Source organism: Centroberyx affinis, unplaced genomic scaffold, assembly GCF_046629955.1.
Source record: "Centroberyx affinis isolate AG114_WGS23_722 - 3 ecotype Tasmania unplaced genomic scaffold, CSIRO-AGI_Caff_v1 ptg002084l_1, whole genome shotgun sequence".
In the NCBI taxonomy this organism is placed as follows: domain Eukaryota; kingdom Metazoa; phylum Chordata; class Actinopteri; order Beryciformes; family Berycidae; genus Centroberyx; species Centroberyx affinis.
Genome location: NW_027280411.1, coordinates 151,902 through 167,500, shown reverse-complemented (window position 1 = coordinate 167,500; position 15,599 = coordinate 151,902). Strand labels below are relative to the sequence as shown.

Here is a 15,599-nt window from a genome sequence, read left to right as displayed (position 1 = left end):
GGGAACTGTACAAGCTGTATGAGCCGGACTTTGAGCTGTTTGGATATCCCGAACCCGACAGCGTGCTCCACCAATAGCCCGCACCGTGCCGAAGGCCTGGGAGCTGCACTGTGTGTAGAGCCCACACCTCATCTACCTTCACATTGCCAGCAATGCCTTTTAAAGACTAGTCCACCATGCTGTTTATTTCCTTAGTTTGTTCATACCTCAAATGACTGAAGTGCCTGGCAGAATTATTTTATGCTGTTCACCTCATTTGTTGCGGCCAAGGTCTCATTTTTGAAGCACACTTGGATAATTTATCTCAGTCTTTTTTTCTTTTTTTTCCAAGTTAAAGCACTTTCTATTTTCATAAGTCTTGGGAGGTTCTGGAGAAAGGCTGGAGCTGTGCAGATTATTGGCTGACATTTCTGAAGGGAAATATGTTGCAAAGAAATAAAGTCTTTTTGTAAATACTTCTTTCTTTCATTTTCTAAACTGTGTGTGTGTGTGTGTGTGGTGTGGTGTGGAGAGGGAGGCAGAGAGAATGAGGGAGAGAGAGAGAGAGAGATAAAGAGAAAGAAAGAGAGAGAGAGAGAGAGAGAGAGAGAATGACGCAGTCCACTACTTTCTATTGCACAAAGAGCCGCTCTTGTTGCATGTCCGCAGACCTGCAGACTCTTTCCACGTGTTCCAGCCGTTTCTACAACTCCTCCCCTTCGGCCTCTCATCGTTGGCTGAACCTCCTGTCACTCAGAGCGGGAGGGCTCCGCCCTTTAGCCGTTTGACAGCTCGCTCCTGACATCACTGGTTCCGTCCCAACACGGAAATGTGGGATAGTAATAAGAGTGGTTGCGTTGTTATTATTATGGTTTTAAAGTGTTACTACTAGCTAGTTTTCTGCCGTATTTGTTCAAAAGTTAAAACGGCGGTGTGTTGGGGCTTTAGCGATGTAATACCAGGCGGTTGGTGTTGATTTTCTGACAGATGGAGGCGCTGGAAATGGAAAGAGAGTTCGACCTCTGTTGTTAGTTCAATAGCCTCAGCTCTCCGTTGTTTTCCTGACATGAAAGAGTGTGTTTTGGGGGTCATGGGGGCTCTGGGACGCCTGCTGCTGTCTCTTCTGCTGCTATCCTGGGACGGGAGGCTGTTTCAGGTAAATAAACGGTGTTGCTGTTGTTGTTGTTAATGTTCATGTCTATTTATGCGCAGTGGAGATCGCAATTGGAGCCTTACTGCGCCGCGGAGTCTATTTCAGGCTCAAGTAAAGTTGCCATGATATGATAGGACGTTTAAAGTGTTTAGCTCATTGAATTATCCAAATTGTCTGAAGAAAGTTAATACTGTGTGTGTGCGCGTGTGCGTGCGTGCCCGTGCCCGTGCCCGTGCCCGTGCCCATCTTGACTCACTGTTTGCCAAGGCTTGCTTGTAGAGTGCTGTTCTGTATTGCCAGTTGCCACCCCTTGGTGGGTAAATATGGGAGTGGTGAATGCACATACAAACACACACACACACAGGCTGTTAGCATAGGGCGTAGAGTTGGGCAGGGGGAGAGAATAAGGATATCCTGCTAAAAGAGGAACACTATATGGTTATCACAGCAGTAACTTTAAGGAGCGTGAACCCCTGGCAGACCTGACACACCCACTCTCTCACACACGTACGTATATATATACTGTAGTCAAGCTATGTTGAAATCAAAGATACATGACACTGACTGAACTCCCCTGGCAACACAGACAGCTGGCCAAAGGTTTCTCTCTCTCTCTCTCTCTCTCTCTCTCTCTCTACCTCTCAGGTGGGGGGGGTGAGGTCAGTCACTCTTCCAGAGTCACTACTGTTCGTCTCGACGCTGGACGGTAGTCTGCATGCCGTCTCTAAACAGTCAGGAGACATCAAGTGGACCCTCAGAGAAGGTCACTAAACACAGACATTACCATTTCCTAGCATGTTTAATGTTTTTGGAATATTTTGTAATAACATTCTTGTACAATTTCTTTCAGACCCCATTATTCAAGTGCCTGTCTACCTCACAGAGTGAGTAACACACACACACACACACACACACACACTAAAAATCTAAACGTATGGTCTGATATAAGAATTGTTGTTTCTGTAGGCCAGGTTTCCTCCCAGACCCTAACGATGGCAGTCTGTATGTGCTGGGTGGCAAGCATAAAGAAGGCCTGATGGTGAGAAAGACAATGTGTGTGTGTGTGTGTGTGTGTGTGTGTGTGTGTGTGTTTACACTTTATGACCCTATTGTGTTTATGTATCTGTTAGAAACTGCCGTTCACCATCCCAGAACTGGTCCAGTCAGCTCCCTGCAAGAGCTCTGATGGCATACTCTATACTGGTGAGACATTGTGTGTGTGTGTGTGTGTGTGTGTGTGTGTGTGAGAGAGAGAGAAAGAGAGAAAGAGAGAGAGAGAGAGAGACAGAGAGAGACAGAGAGAGAGAGAGAGAGAGAGAGAGAGAGAGAGAGATATTTGATATTTTTCTCTTTGAATGTTATCGTGTACTGCATATAAAATGTGTGTAACCCTTGTTACCAACAAACATTAATTCCTTCACATAGTTTACTGATCCTCACTCTGTGATGGAGGCTCTGGGTATGGGAGCTGAACACGCAGCAACCCAGTTCCTCTGTCCAGGCACTGACTCTCTCTCTCTCACACACACACACACACACACACACACACCTAGACTGAGATTCATCTTGATGCTTTGGCAATATTGTCTGTGAACTTTCATGCCAATAAAGCACATTGAATTGAATTGAATAGAGAGAGAGAGAGATATTTGGCATACTTTATTCGTATGTTTTGACAGTTGTGTGTGTATGTGTGTGTGTGTGTGTGTGCGTGCAGGCAAGAAGCAGGATGTGTGGTTTGTGGTGGATCCTCAAACAGGTGAGAAGCAAACTAGTTTAACCACCTCCTCCTCTGAATCCATCTGCCCCAACACTCCTCTGCTCTACATAGGACGCACAGGTAACACACTCACGTACACACACATGCCTGATGTTTAGTCGTGCGTCCTGACCCGGTGTGTGAGGATGTGTGTGAACTTGTGCTTGTGTGTGTGTCTTCCAGAATACATGATCACCATGTTCGACACCAAGACACGGGAGCTGCGATGGAACGCTACGTACAACGACTACTCTGCTCCCCCTTATGACGAGAAACAAGACTACAGTACGTTCCTGACACTCACTATTAAATACACATGGTGACAGGGCAGAGCAGTGAACTGGATGAGCTAAATAAATGTATATTTGCTCAGCTGATAATGAGCTTATGGTCGAGTTCAGTCAGGACAACTCGCGTATAGATATTTATAAATTTTTTAAATAGTTATGACATAGCAATAAGTTTGGTTTTGGTGGAATAGATCTGTTTTTATGGCTGGTTGCTGCACATGCATTAAGCTTGAAGCAATATTCCACTTAGTTTTAACATGGGGGTTATTTGGCACTTGACTTCCATGAAAACCATAATATAAACGACTCACCAAGATCGGATGCAGCTGGGATGAGATTTGTAGCATTCAGATTTTTACTTCCCATGCATTTGAATGAGGCCACGAAAATATCCTGAAAACTGACACTGAACACGTTTGTGAACAGATTCAACAACAGATCCCGCCTTTAAGACAATAAAGCATCCTGGGTCCTTCATCATTTTGCATTTCTATTCTTGGTTTACACTAAAATTAGTAAAAAATATAGGTAGATCTGGTGTTAAATGTCAGTTTTCAGGCTATTTGTTAAAACTAAGTGGAATATTGTGGGCGGTTGGTTAACAAAAGCAGCAAGACTCATGACAGCAGACAGAGTGGGTCTGCATGGTGAGCTAGACAGTGAGTCAGTACGAGTCACTTAAAAGGTTTGACATTAGGGTGAATGTTGATTGGTTCACTTGTAAAGGCACGCTGCTTAGTTAGTCCAATCAACTGAAGCCAGCCAGTTAGTGTTTCTTGCCTGAAGTTGCGTTGCTCAATAAGAAAACACTCTTGCTGAACCTGTTTTTAGGGAAGTTGGAAAGTGTATAGTTGTCATTTTCCCTCTGTAAATGTTTTTTAGATTTATACAGGTTTTATATGTTAATGGGATGTAAGGAAACAACCAAGTAAAGAGGTTCAAGAAAAGAAATGAGAGTTCCACCTCTCTCCGGTCACATGACATATGAAACCTTTGAAAAAATAACTGGGTTAAGGATGTCAAACTCCAACTTCTCCAATACTCCTCCCACTGCTCACCTGTCCTACCTGCTCTCCCCTCTAGAGATGGCCCACCTTGTGTCCAGTGGTGATGATCTCGTTGTGACGGTTGACCGAGAGTCAGGTAGGGAGAGGTGTGTGGTTTTTACTATGAGAATATTATATTTTTTACCTTTTAGTTTGTGAGTGTGTGAGGGTTTGAATGTGTGCATGTATACCCCCATCTCTGCCGTCTAGTACAGCTGTAAGTGACCTGTGTGTGTGCGTGTGTGTGTGTGTTTTCCAGGTGACGTTCTGTGGAGTCAGAACTACGGCTCGCCCGTGGTGGGGGTCTATCTGTACTCGGGTGACTCGCTGAGACACGCCCCCCACCTGTCACTCGCCATGGAAACACTACGCTTCCTCACCTTCTCCTCGGCCAACGACCAGGCAGACACACACTCTACCTTGAAGTGGAGCTATCAGTTCGTCAAGGAGCAAGCCAGCGCTCACACACAACTTGTGTAAGAGATATAATATACACACACACACAAACAGCCAGACACACACATGTGCATAGAACCTTGTGATGTTCAATCCTGCAGTGACATCTTTGTTTGAGTTGGTGATGATTGTAATTGATCACAGTGGAAACTAGAAGGCACTCATGGCATTACATTACATTACATTACATTACATTACATTACATTACATTACATTACGTCATTTAGCTTTTAGACGCTTTTGTTCACAGCGACTTACAATAAGTACATATTGTCTCTCAGAGAGCACAAACCTCTGCCATAGAAGACATTATTTCTACCACTTCCACCACTACCACAAGTTTCTATCTCCGTTTTAGAGTGATGGCTAAAAAACGATAATTGTCTAATGGCGGATATCCCAGATCCGGATCACCCCCAAAATCTAATCAATCGTTCCTTGTCCAAACGCTTATCTGTCCACCAAATTTCATGGAAATCTGTTTGTAAATTTTTGAGATCCTGCTGACAGACAGACAAACAAACTAACTAACAAACAGGGACAAAAACATAACCTCTGTGACAGAGGTAATAACCAAGCTTTTGTTTGTTCCAGTCCTACCCTCTATGTGGGCAAACTGGACTCCCACCTCTATGCCTCTACTTCCCTGGTCCACCATGGTGTCTCATTAGTGGTGAGTTCAAATATATAATGTACTTTTATCATAAACTAGCGTTCATCCACTCAGTTTCCTCTAACATCCAAGTCATGTTTAACTGAATGAGAGATAGTTAGATCCTGTGTATTGGTAAATAAGAAGTAGATGATGATAGGTGATAGTTTTAACATGTGACTGGTTTATGCTGCTTGTCTCCATGGCAGCCTCGGGGACTGACCCTGGCACGTATTGAAGGTCCGGTGACAGCTGGAGTCACTGTCAGAGAGAAAGGGGAGTGTGAGATCACACCAACCACCGACGTACGCTATCCGCCAGGGAGCACAAACAGCAGGCAGAACCACTGGCTGCTCATAGGTACACACACACACACACACACACACACACATGCACACACACACACATACACACCAAGGTTGAGGTCAGCTCACTTTCAGTTTGCGAAATACAAAATGTAATTTAAACCGCAGTTCACGTAACACTAATAGGTCCTGATTCTCAATAATTTCTTGACAGATTGCATATAAGAACTGTAAAAGACTTTTAGGTTTTGAATTTTGAAGAAAATCCAGTCCCTTAATTTGCTGACCAACCCTGACATATAAACTGACATACATGGAAATACAGCTGTAAATGCATTATATCTGTGTGTTTGTTTGTGTATACTAGGTCATCATGAGCTGCCTCCAGTAGCCCACACCACCATGCTGAGGGATTTCCCAGCCAGCTTGCAGCATGCCGGTGATGCTGTCATCCATCCTCGATCGACTGCCTCCCCAGTCTCTCCTGCCTCCCACTACCACCAGCACTATGTGAGTCGCTGCCCCAAATTACTTCGGTGGATACTAGTACAATCTGTGTGCTAGATAGTCTACACTTGAATGTCGGTAAATTACCGGAATGATAGGAGAGAGAGCCAGGGGAGTCAAAGACCATGAACCCCAGTTTATCCAGCCACTAGGACGCCCCATGACATCAGGGGTGTAGGTTTACATTTCACCTCTCCTTCTCTCTCATACAGTATCTCCTGTCAAATCAAGTCAAGACTAATTATTTACAAAGCATTTTTAAAGGTGCATTAAATAAGGTTTTACTGTCCCATAGCACAAAATTATCATAATATGTCTGCAGGGGGTTTACTAGGGTTGTTGATCAATACCAATGACTGAACGATTATTTTGCCAGGCATTGGGATTTCTGTCTTTCATAAACTCACCTGTGTGTCTGTGTTCTCTAAACTCACGGTGCTACGAGTGAGCGGCAGCATCGTAACACATTTTGTTCTCAAGCCAAAAAAAAATCAAATGACCAAGCAGTATTATTTTGTGTCATGATGTATTATCCCTAGACATTTCTGTTGGATCTCTGCTCTATTTAGGTAACTTACAAATTCTATTGTGAAAATGTGGTTTTATATTCCTGTCCTTTATAGGCTACTGCAAGCTCTGCCAGAGACCTCATCAATGTTGTTGTTTGGCTGCCAATAGAAGTTAATAAAAGTCATAAATTACTTAATTCCCCTTTAACAAATAGGTTCCTCACTAACTGCTTTACAGAGAACAAAGACGACAAGGACAGATAAATCTCTGAGTGACCTAACAATGTCTGAAAAGCAGGAAGGAATGATAAACCCAATTATATTTCCATTGTTTGTCCTCCCTCTAATCCTCATCATGTCCTTCAGTTACAGAGTGTGACTGGTAGCCATGGCGACGCTAACCCCAATAGAGGGGGTGTGGATGGAAGGATGCCAGGAAAGGCCCAGAGGCCGTCCGCTGTGCTGCCCGTCTCCCTGTCTCAGGACCCACTGACCCTGGCTGTCCTAACCTTGCTGCTGGGAGGATGGCTGGCCTTCGCCCTCACATACCCCTCTGTGAGTCTGTGTGTCTGTGTTTGTTTGTGTGTGTGTGCGCGCGCACATGTGACTGTGTTAAATTCTGGTATGTGTCTAGTGTGTGTTTTCAAGATGCAGTTTTTAAGGTTTTATTGTCTGATGGATGTTTATTTGGGGATGTTGTCACATTCTTGCTAGCTACGACTGAACATCTTAGGTATGAACAAATTGTGACAAGCTACATGCCTCTGGGGCAGAGATTTAAAGGAAAAATCCATCCTCAAATACTCTTACACTGTTATATACCTTCACTCTGTGATGTTCAGTGCATTCCAGGAGGTGTTGTAATGTACTTTTTTCCCTCAACCTGCCTCCTCTACTTCTACTTCAGTTAGTGATTTCCTACATTTCCCAGAGTCCCTTTCGACAACCCTCAGAGAACAGGATTGAACTTTCATTCATGCATTCAGCTGTTGGTTACACACGTAGGTGGAGAGAGCAATGGTAACAGTGTTAGCGGAGTGAGATAACAGGTATCTCTGTCTCTTCTACAACAGATTTATCACTCTATAATTGAATATTGGTGGAAAACGGTGAGGTTAAAAAGAAGCCCTTGCTCTTTGATTCAGAGGGGCTGACACCAAAACCATTTACCATTTGCTTTAAGTAGTTGAAGATTTTTCTGCTATCAAACTCCATTGTAGCTGCGCTGGAAATATCTTGATGTCATGTCATCTGCCTTTGGCCAGTTATATAGAAAAATACACAACCAAACAACGAAATGGACCCAGAAATGCAAGGTACATCACCAACAGCTGTTCCTATGTCCTGTCACCATGGTGATATGTCGTCATGGTGGCGTCTGTCTGTGTATCTGTGTCACTGTGACATATTCTTGTGAACACAATGACTCAAAAACAATACATGATAGAAACTTCATACTCATACATACATACCACATGTCCCCCCTTTAGAGTAGATGATCTGATTAGATTTTGGAGCACCATGCTGCATTAATTTGCATATTAATAAGGAAAAACTGATTTTCTTGAAACTACTGTAACTCCTTAATGCTCTAAATACTGCCCTTATGTGGAGACACAGAAATATTTGCCAATTAGTGTATTAATTAGCTTAATTACTGACCTCAGCATCATAACTGGTTATGTTTAAGATATGGCGATTATGACAGAGCATTACACAGCTCACGTCCCATTTGTTTAACAGTTAAAGTGTTTCAGGGTGGATTTTTCCTTCAGGAGCTTCGGGCTGCATATTTATTGCCGTCTTTTGACTAACAGCATTGTGGAGGGGCAAAGGGGAGTTTTGTAATGAAAGCCTTCTCACAGAGGAGCTTCATTTATTGATCCTATTCAACTCAAGAAGTCTAAGATATATTTCAATGCTTAAAATCTCATCTCTCAAATGACATATTCAAAAAGCAGGTAGTGTGATCTGTATCTGTGTGTGTTTCCCCAGCGTGCATCCCAGCAGCTGAAAGCTCAAAGGCAGCTGGAGGAAGCCTTTGAATCTCGTCTCCAGCGCATGCAGACGAACACGCAGACATTGACCTCTGCTTCTTCAGACACGGCCCTTTCTACAGACACAAACCTCTCTAGTGGTACGTAACTGATAAAAGGAGCTCTGTTAGACGCTTTATTCCCATCATTTAAAGGTTCCAAATGACCTCAGGGTAACAAGAGCGTGTGTTTCAATGATTTGTTTCACATTTTTCTTTCCACTGCTAGGATTTTTAAGATGTATGAATCAGTGATAAAGTATCCTCCTTCTGCTAGTCTAGAACTTACAAATATATGATTCATTCCCCAACAAATTAGGATGAAAGGATAAACTAGATCTACTATGTAATACCTGCTAGAGATACCTGAATGTTCATCCTTACTTTTCTAAATCCAGAATCCCAGCCTGCATCTGCTGACCCTCCCCCTAGTCCTCCCCGCAGTGGCACCTCAGAAAGTGACACCACTGAGCATAAACCCACAACAGGTAACACACACCTGACATGCCCAGCATAAACCAAACCGTCCAATGTGTGTGTGTGTGTGTGTGTTTGGACATACGTCAGTCCCTTCTTCTTCCATTCGGTCCAGATTAACTCCTCTCTGCTCTGCTGTATCCTTCCTTCTCTCTCAGAAGGGAGCAGTGAGGAGGTGCAAGTGGGTAAAATCTCCTTCACCCCATCGGAGGTCCTGGGACACGGCACAGCAGGAACTTTTGTCTTCAGGTATCGTGTATGTGTTCATGTATGCATGTGTGCGTGTGTGATATTTTAACACGGCACTTTTTTCATAGTTAATGTAATTGCCTGTATTTACTCATGCAGTTTTCTGTAGAAACAGCTGTTCACATCTGCTCAGTGTTTACTGTATGTGTACGCCAATAAACCTCTGAATTTCTGAGATAAATTACGAGGCACATACATAATGTCTTGTGAAGTCTAATGGGCTGTTTGTGTGGGTGTAGGGGTCGATTTGACGGACGCCACGTAGCGGTGAAGCGAATCCTCCCGGAGTGTTTTGAGGTAGCGGAGCGTGAGGTGCAGCTGCTCCGAGAGTCTGACACGCACCCGAACGTCATCCGATACTTCTGCACAGAGAGAGACCGCCTCTTCACGTACATCGCCATAGAGCTGTGTGCTGCAACGCTGCAGCAGGTCAGTAATCTTTGTAAAAGAGTAGATTAGGGCCTTGTCAAAAAACTGTTTACTTTCACGATGAAACAGATTGCAATTAACATCTGGTCATTAAATGTAGGTGAAAATATGACATCCCTTAATTGCAAACCGATGCCTGTGCGTGTGTGGTTGTGCATGTCTGCGTGTGTGTGTGTGTGTGTGTGTGTGTGTGTTCTCTGCAGTATGTGGAGGATCCATCCTGCTTCCCTGAGCTGAGTGCTGTGAGTCTGCTGGAGCAGACCATGTGTGGCCTCTCTCACCTCCACTCCCTCAACATAGGTCTGAGACACACACACACACACACACACAGACAGACACACACTCTACCATACATATGTGCACTCATACATACACACAAGGGCTGAACAATTAATCAAAATTTTATCAAAATCGCAATATGGCCTACTGCAATTTTCAAATTGCAGGAGGTGCAATATTTGTTAAAGGCGAAATGTGTGTCAAAATAGCATTTTAAATTAAATATTGTCGTGCTGCAGAGATGTCCTGGCCTACACATCATATTCTACAGACTTAAGAAAAAGTTTTTTTCAATGAAAATTAGAATAATGATGTAAAAATGATCATTCCCTCTAATATCGCAAATCATATCGCAAATGCAATATCAGTCAAAATAATCGCAATTAGATATTTTTTCAAAATCAGATTTCAAATTCAGCCCTAATACACACACAAATAAAGTTTCTAGATCTTTATTTCACTACTGCTTGACTCAATTTTTGTCTGTCTCTTCTTCTTCCCTCCCTATCCTCCTTCCCGGAAATCATAATTTCCACTTCTCCCTCGTTCATCTCCTCCTCCAGTCCATCGGGACCTGAAGCCCAGAAACATCCTCCTCTCTGGTCCGGGTGCGCTGGGTCGGGTCCGAGCCCTCATCTCTGACTTTGGACTTTGTAAGAAGATCCCAGATGGCCGGTGTAGCTTCTCTTTGCGGTCTGGAATACCGGGAACTGAAGGGTGGATTGCTCCCGAGGTGCTGCGGGACACGCCTGGAAACAACCCGGTAGGACACACACACACAGACACACAGACACACACACACACACACACACACATTATACACAGTAGAATCGTCTTTACTTGAACCTCAGACTACTGAATCAACTGGTCCTTTCCTCTCCTCTCCTCTCCTCTCCTCTCCTCTTCTCCTCTCTTCTTCTTTTCGCTCCTCTTCTCTTCTCTTCTCTTCTCTTCTCCTCTCTTCCCCTCTTCTCTCTTCTTCTTTTCTCTTCTCCTCTCTTCCCCTCTCTTCTCCTCTCTTCTTTTCTCTTCTCTTCTCTTCTCTTCTCTTCTCTTCTCTTCTCTTCTCTTCTCTTCTCTCTTCTCTTCTCTTCCCCTCTTCTCTTCTCTTCCCCTCTTCTCCTCCTCTCCTCTCTCCTCTCCTCTCTCCCCTCCTCTCCTCTCCTCCTCTCCTCTCTGTCTCCTCTCCTCTCCTCTCCTCTCCTCTCCTCTCCTCTCCTCTCCTCTCCTCTCCTCTCCTCTCCTCTCCTCTCCTCTCCTCTCCTCTCCTCTCCTCTCCCCTCCTCTCCTCTCCTCTCCTCTCCTCCAGACAGCAGTGGTGGATGTGTTCTCAGCAGGCTGTGTGTTCTACTATGTGGTCAGCAGGGGGCAGCACCCCTTTGGTGATGCGCTGAGACGACAGGTCAACATCCTGGCAGGGGAATACACACTGTCGCATTTCATGGAGGACATACATGGTGAGGCCGTGTGTCTGTGTGCAGGTGTCACTACTGGCCTGTCCGTGTCTGAGTCCTAATGATTACAGAATTTATATTTTTGGCACAGAGTCCATGCTGACTTTTTACTGTTGTGTAAAGCACATGATATGACATGACTATCTGTGTTTCCAAATCAGATGATGTCATAGCACGGGATCTGATTGAGCGAATGATTGGTGCTGAGCCAGAGTCACGCCCCTCCACGTCCTGTGTGCTCAAACATCCGTTCTTCTGGACCCCCGAGAAACAGCTGCTGTTCTTCCAGGTGTGTGTGTGTGTGCCTTTCTGTGTGTCAAATCAGTTTACTCTGTTCATATGGTCATGGATACACAAAGGTACAGCTACCAGTCTCTTTTTATGTCCGTTATTATTTCTCGCTGTTTTAAATTCTGTTGTAAAAATCAACATGGCTAACATCATGACAGGCAGAGGGAAATGTGCAAGCAGGGTATGAGCCCCTGGTAGTGTATTTTTTCTTTTTTTATCGCCTCTTGTTGTCTTTACTTTTATACACTCGAACTAGTTCTAACTAGAACCATATACGGTTCTTCGAACACTAGAGAACACTTTTCGGTTCAAGATGTAACCCTTTTTGAAGGCTGTACATAGAGTCCTCTCAGAGAGATTCACTTAGAACCCTTACTAAAAAGTTCCATTTAGAACCCACAGTAAATGGTGACATCTGGAACCCACTATGAAGGGTTCTGCGGAGAACCTGCAGGGGTCTCACTGTATGTGTGTGTGTGTGTGGTATGTAGGATGTGAGTGACCGTATAGAGAAGGAACCAGTAGAAAGTCCAATTGTGGTCAGACTGGAGACTGCAGGGAGAGCAGTGGTTCGAACCAACTGGAGGATGCACATCTCTGTGCCTCTACAGACAGGTATACACACACACACACATACACACACACACACACACACACACACACACACACACACACACACACACACACACAGACAGACACACACAGACATAAGAACACATACTTCCCAAACTTGTGCAGGATAACAAAGCCAAGAACTTCTGCTCAATGACTGTGTCACTTTTATAATGTGTTGTTCTGTTCTCACTGAAACAGTCTAATGATTACTAATTCTTTTTTTCCTGTGCATGTTTCAGATTTGAGGCGGTTCAGGACCTATAAAGGGAACTCAGTCAGAGACCTGCTGAGAGCCATGAGGAATAAGGTCAGCCTGCACGCTTCAGTGAAACTTGCTTTTGTTTTTATAGCGTGACACATTCAGCGCACGTTTGACGTTTTGTATTCTGTGTCTCGCAGAAGCACCACTACCACGAGCTGCCGGCCGAGGTGCAGGAGACTCTAGGGGAGGTGCCTGAGGGCTTTGTCAGCTACTTCACCTCTCGGTTTCCACGGTTACTGCTGCACACACACACTGCTCTGCACATCTGCGCCCATGAGAGACTGTTCCACCCCTACTATCTGCCCCCCAGTGCCAAATAGCACTCATATGACTCCGCACTCCATACACACACACACACACACACACACATTTACACAATTGCACTTTTTGTGCCAGCAGAAGATAACCCCGTCATTGTTTTTATAAAATCCCTTTTGGTTTTGAAGGAAGCTTGTGTTACTATGTGAAGATCAAGGCTGCATATCATAGACATCTTTGTTGTGCACTTACACAGTTAGTGAAACAGTGTCTACCTGTTACTGCTCCGCCTCTCTAACCCCAAGGCCAAAGTATCTTCTGTAAAAAGTGCCAAAGACTCCTACTCCATAATATTTACTTGCTCTTTGATTTGATGTATTTGATGCAGTGTTTCCTCTGATCCGTGTGTGCTTAACACATATTTGTAGCTCTGAAGGTGTAGAGTGTTACTGAAGGTAGTTACACTGACTGAATACATTTAGTACCGTTTTTCACGAAGGCAATGCAGAAAATGTATTCATTGACAGTGTTTGGGTAACACACTGTGAAAGTCAGATTTGTCATCAAGGTGTGCTGGCAATAATGCAAAATGGCAACTACATTACCCATTTCAGAAGTAATGTATAGATATGTATAGATAATTTGTGATGCTTACCAATTTTATAACTGAAATGCCCAATGTTTCATAGGTCCACCACTCCAGAACTGCCAGGTCTTTTGAGCCTATGCAGGCCTTATGAAATGCCACTGAATGCTTTCGGATGCACTATGGCCTTACTCCTCGACTGCTGTTAGGCTTGTTCATAGTGCTGCTGTAGAATGGAGGGGGGAAAAACAAACTTTTGTACTTTTTTGAATGAGTGAATAAAGTAATGCTTTGAGTGTCCCAAAGATTGTAGGGAGTCTTCTATTCTTCACTATTCTGTTTTAACACAAACAGGTTGATTGAAAAATTATGCTGTCACAAATATCTATTTTGTTGACTTTATTATTAAGCCACTATAACAAATTGTAGAACGTATGCCATTACCACAAAGCCACAAATACTGTTGCGTAGCATCTATTTGTCTTAACATAAATAGAAGACAACTTGCCAAAAAGATTAAGTCCTTTGATTATTTATCCATCTTTGGATAGCAAAAACTATTTTTTTGTTAAAGCAAAATACTTCCCTTGCCAGCTAACACAGAATTTATTCCATTTAAGTAATTACAAGTAGACTTAATTACAGCACCATTTACCGAACCTTATAAGAGTAATAATCAATCAAGACAGGTCAATTTGAATTTTGCATCCTAAAACAAGTAATTTTTTTCTCAAAATGCAATATTTTATCTAAATTGGTTGGGAATTTGATGGGGAATGGAATGGAAGTGTTTAGTAGGGAATGGGATGGGGTACGTGGGAGATGACCTGACCTCTGCCAATTTTGCATGTTTCAGTTTTACTTTGTTCTTCATCCGGCAGCTTTCTGGTAAGACATTTTTACTGAGGCCTTTGTCTTCATCCCAAACCTCCACCTTCAACACTCTGACCCACAGCTAAAAGTCTTATGATTCATTGATTAATTCAGCACCTTTAGACAATGCATTCGTCTGATCTATCGTACATGTTTGAGACCACATGGACAGGATTTAGCCTTCCCAACCCGTTCATTTAAACTATCCTCTAACTGTAACAACCAGTAAGACTAGTACCATGACAATATTGAGACATTTAAAAAAAAAAAAAAAACCTTTCAATTGGTGGCTTTAACATTTAGATTTTATTGATCCCTATATAAATACATGTAAATGTAAAATGTAGTAAAATGTAAAAGTATATATACATACTGTATATATTAAAATTAAAACAAAGATAGAGCCTTAGGTTAGGTAAGCATTATGTTCTCAGTACTCTCCTGTAATCCTTTTTTTTTTTTTTTTTTTTTTTTTTTTTACAGATGAGTAAGACTTAGTTAAGAGGAAGCACATTTGTATGGAAGTTGGAGCCACCTGGCTGTACTTCTACAGAAAATGAGGCTAAAAGCCTGAAAGTGGCAACCAAATGGAGCGGAAAACCTGATGCTGCTGGTGTTTACAGGCAACAGAAAGAATAACAAACTTTCCCTCTGTGTGTAATGAGGCAGTGAAACAGTCATCATGATATGTGAACTTTCATTTGAAATGACATCGTGTTTTGTCACACCAACAAATCAAGTGCCTTGCAACAGCTTTCCAATCTTCAGAAATTACATATATAAAAACAAGCAAACCTTGTAACTGTTTGAGCAGCCACCGTACAAATGTGCTCCTTTACAGCACTAATCTGTTACGGCTTAAAGAGGCAGATCCTTCACACCCAAAGCCAAGCTGCTGTAATGAAAGAGGAAGTAAGCTTTTCACAAAACCTTTCCTCTGGATTTTGATGATGGTCAGTTATTAACATTATGTCTACATCCATAGACATGATTCATGGTGAACAATGACAACCGAATGACCAAGATCAGGTGGTTCAGTTTTATTATGAAAGAGTCTGTCTTAGTCATGATTACAGGTCACATTGGCTACACAGAAGAGAACAGGGAGGAAACAAAAATTGCTATGTCAAACACC

General features: G+C 43.1%; 2 protein-coding genes across 2 annotated transcripts in view; both read left to right on the top strand.

Moving 5' to 3' along the window:
• The window catches only part of LOC139654415 (carbohydrate sulfotransferase 12-like), a 6,546-nt gene extending 6,134 nt beyond the window's left edge, over positions 1–412 (top strand). The window contains exon 6 of the mRNA XM_071531473.1: positions 1–412. This exon is cut by the window's left edge and continues 196 nt beyond it. Coding sequence (XP_071387574.1) covers positions 1–77 — 77 coding nt within the window. The 3' untranslated portion in view covers positions 78–412.
• A 392-nt stretch (positions 413–804) lies between these two features.
• Positions 805–13,888, top strand: ern2 (endoplasmic reticulum to nucleus signaling 2). Its single transcript, XM_071531462.1, has 24 exons — positions 805–1,135; positions 1,778–1,895; positions 1,983–2,016; positions 2,099–2,171; positions 2,263–2,335; positions 2,850–2,972; positions 3,075–3,176; positions 4,265–4,324; positions 4,487–4,703; positions 5,278–5,356; positions 5,545–5,695; positions 6,008–6,150; positions 7,023–7,211; positions 8,652–8,793; positions 9,090–9,179; positions 9,327–9,417; positions 9,657–9,846; positions 10,050–10,146; positions 10,689–10,888; positions 11,435–11,582; positions 11,741–11,868; positions 12,362–12,485; positions 12,725–12,792; positions 12,885–13,888. The coding sequence occupies exons 1-24, from the start codon at positions 1,046–1,048 to the stop codon at positions 13,065–13,067; spliced, it is 2,913 nt and encodes a 970-aa protein (XP_071387563.1). The 5' UTR covers positions 805–1,045; the 3' UTR covers positions 13,068–13,888.
• The last annotated feature ends 1,711 nt before the right edge of the window (positions 13,889–15,599 follow it).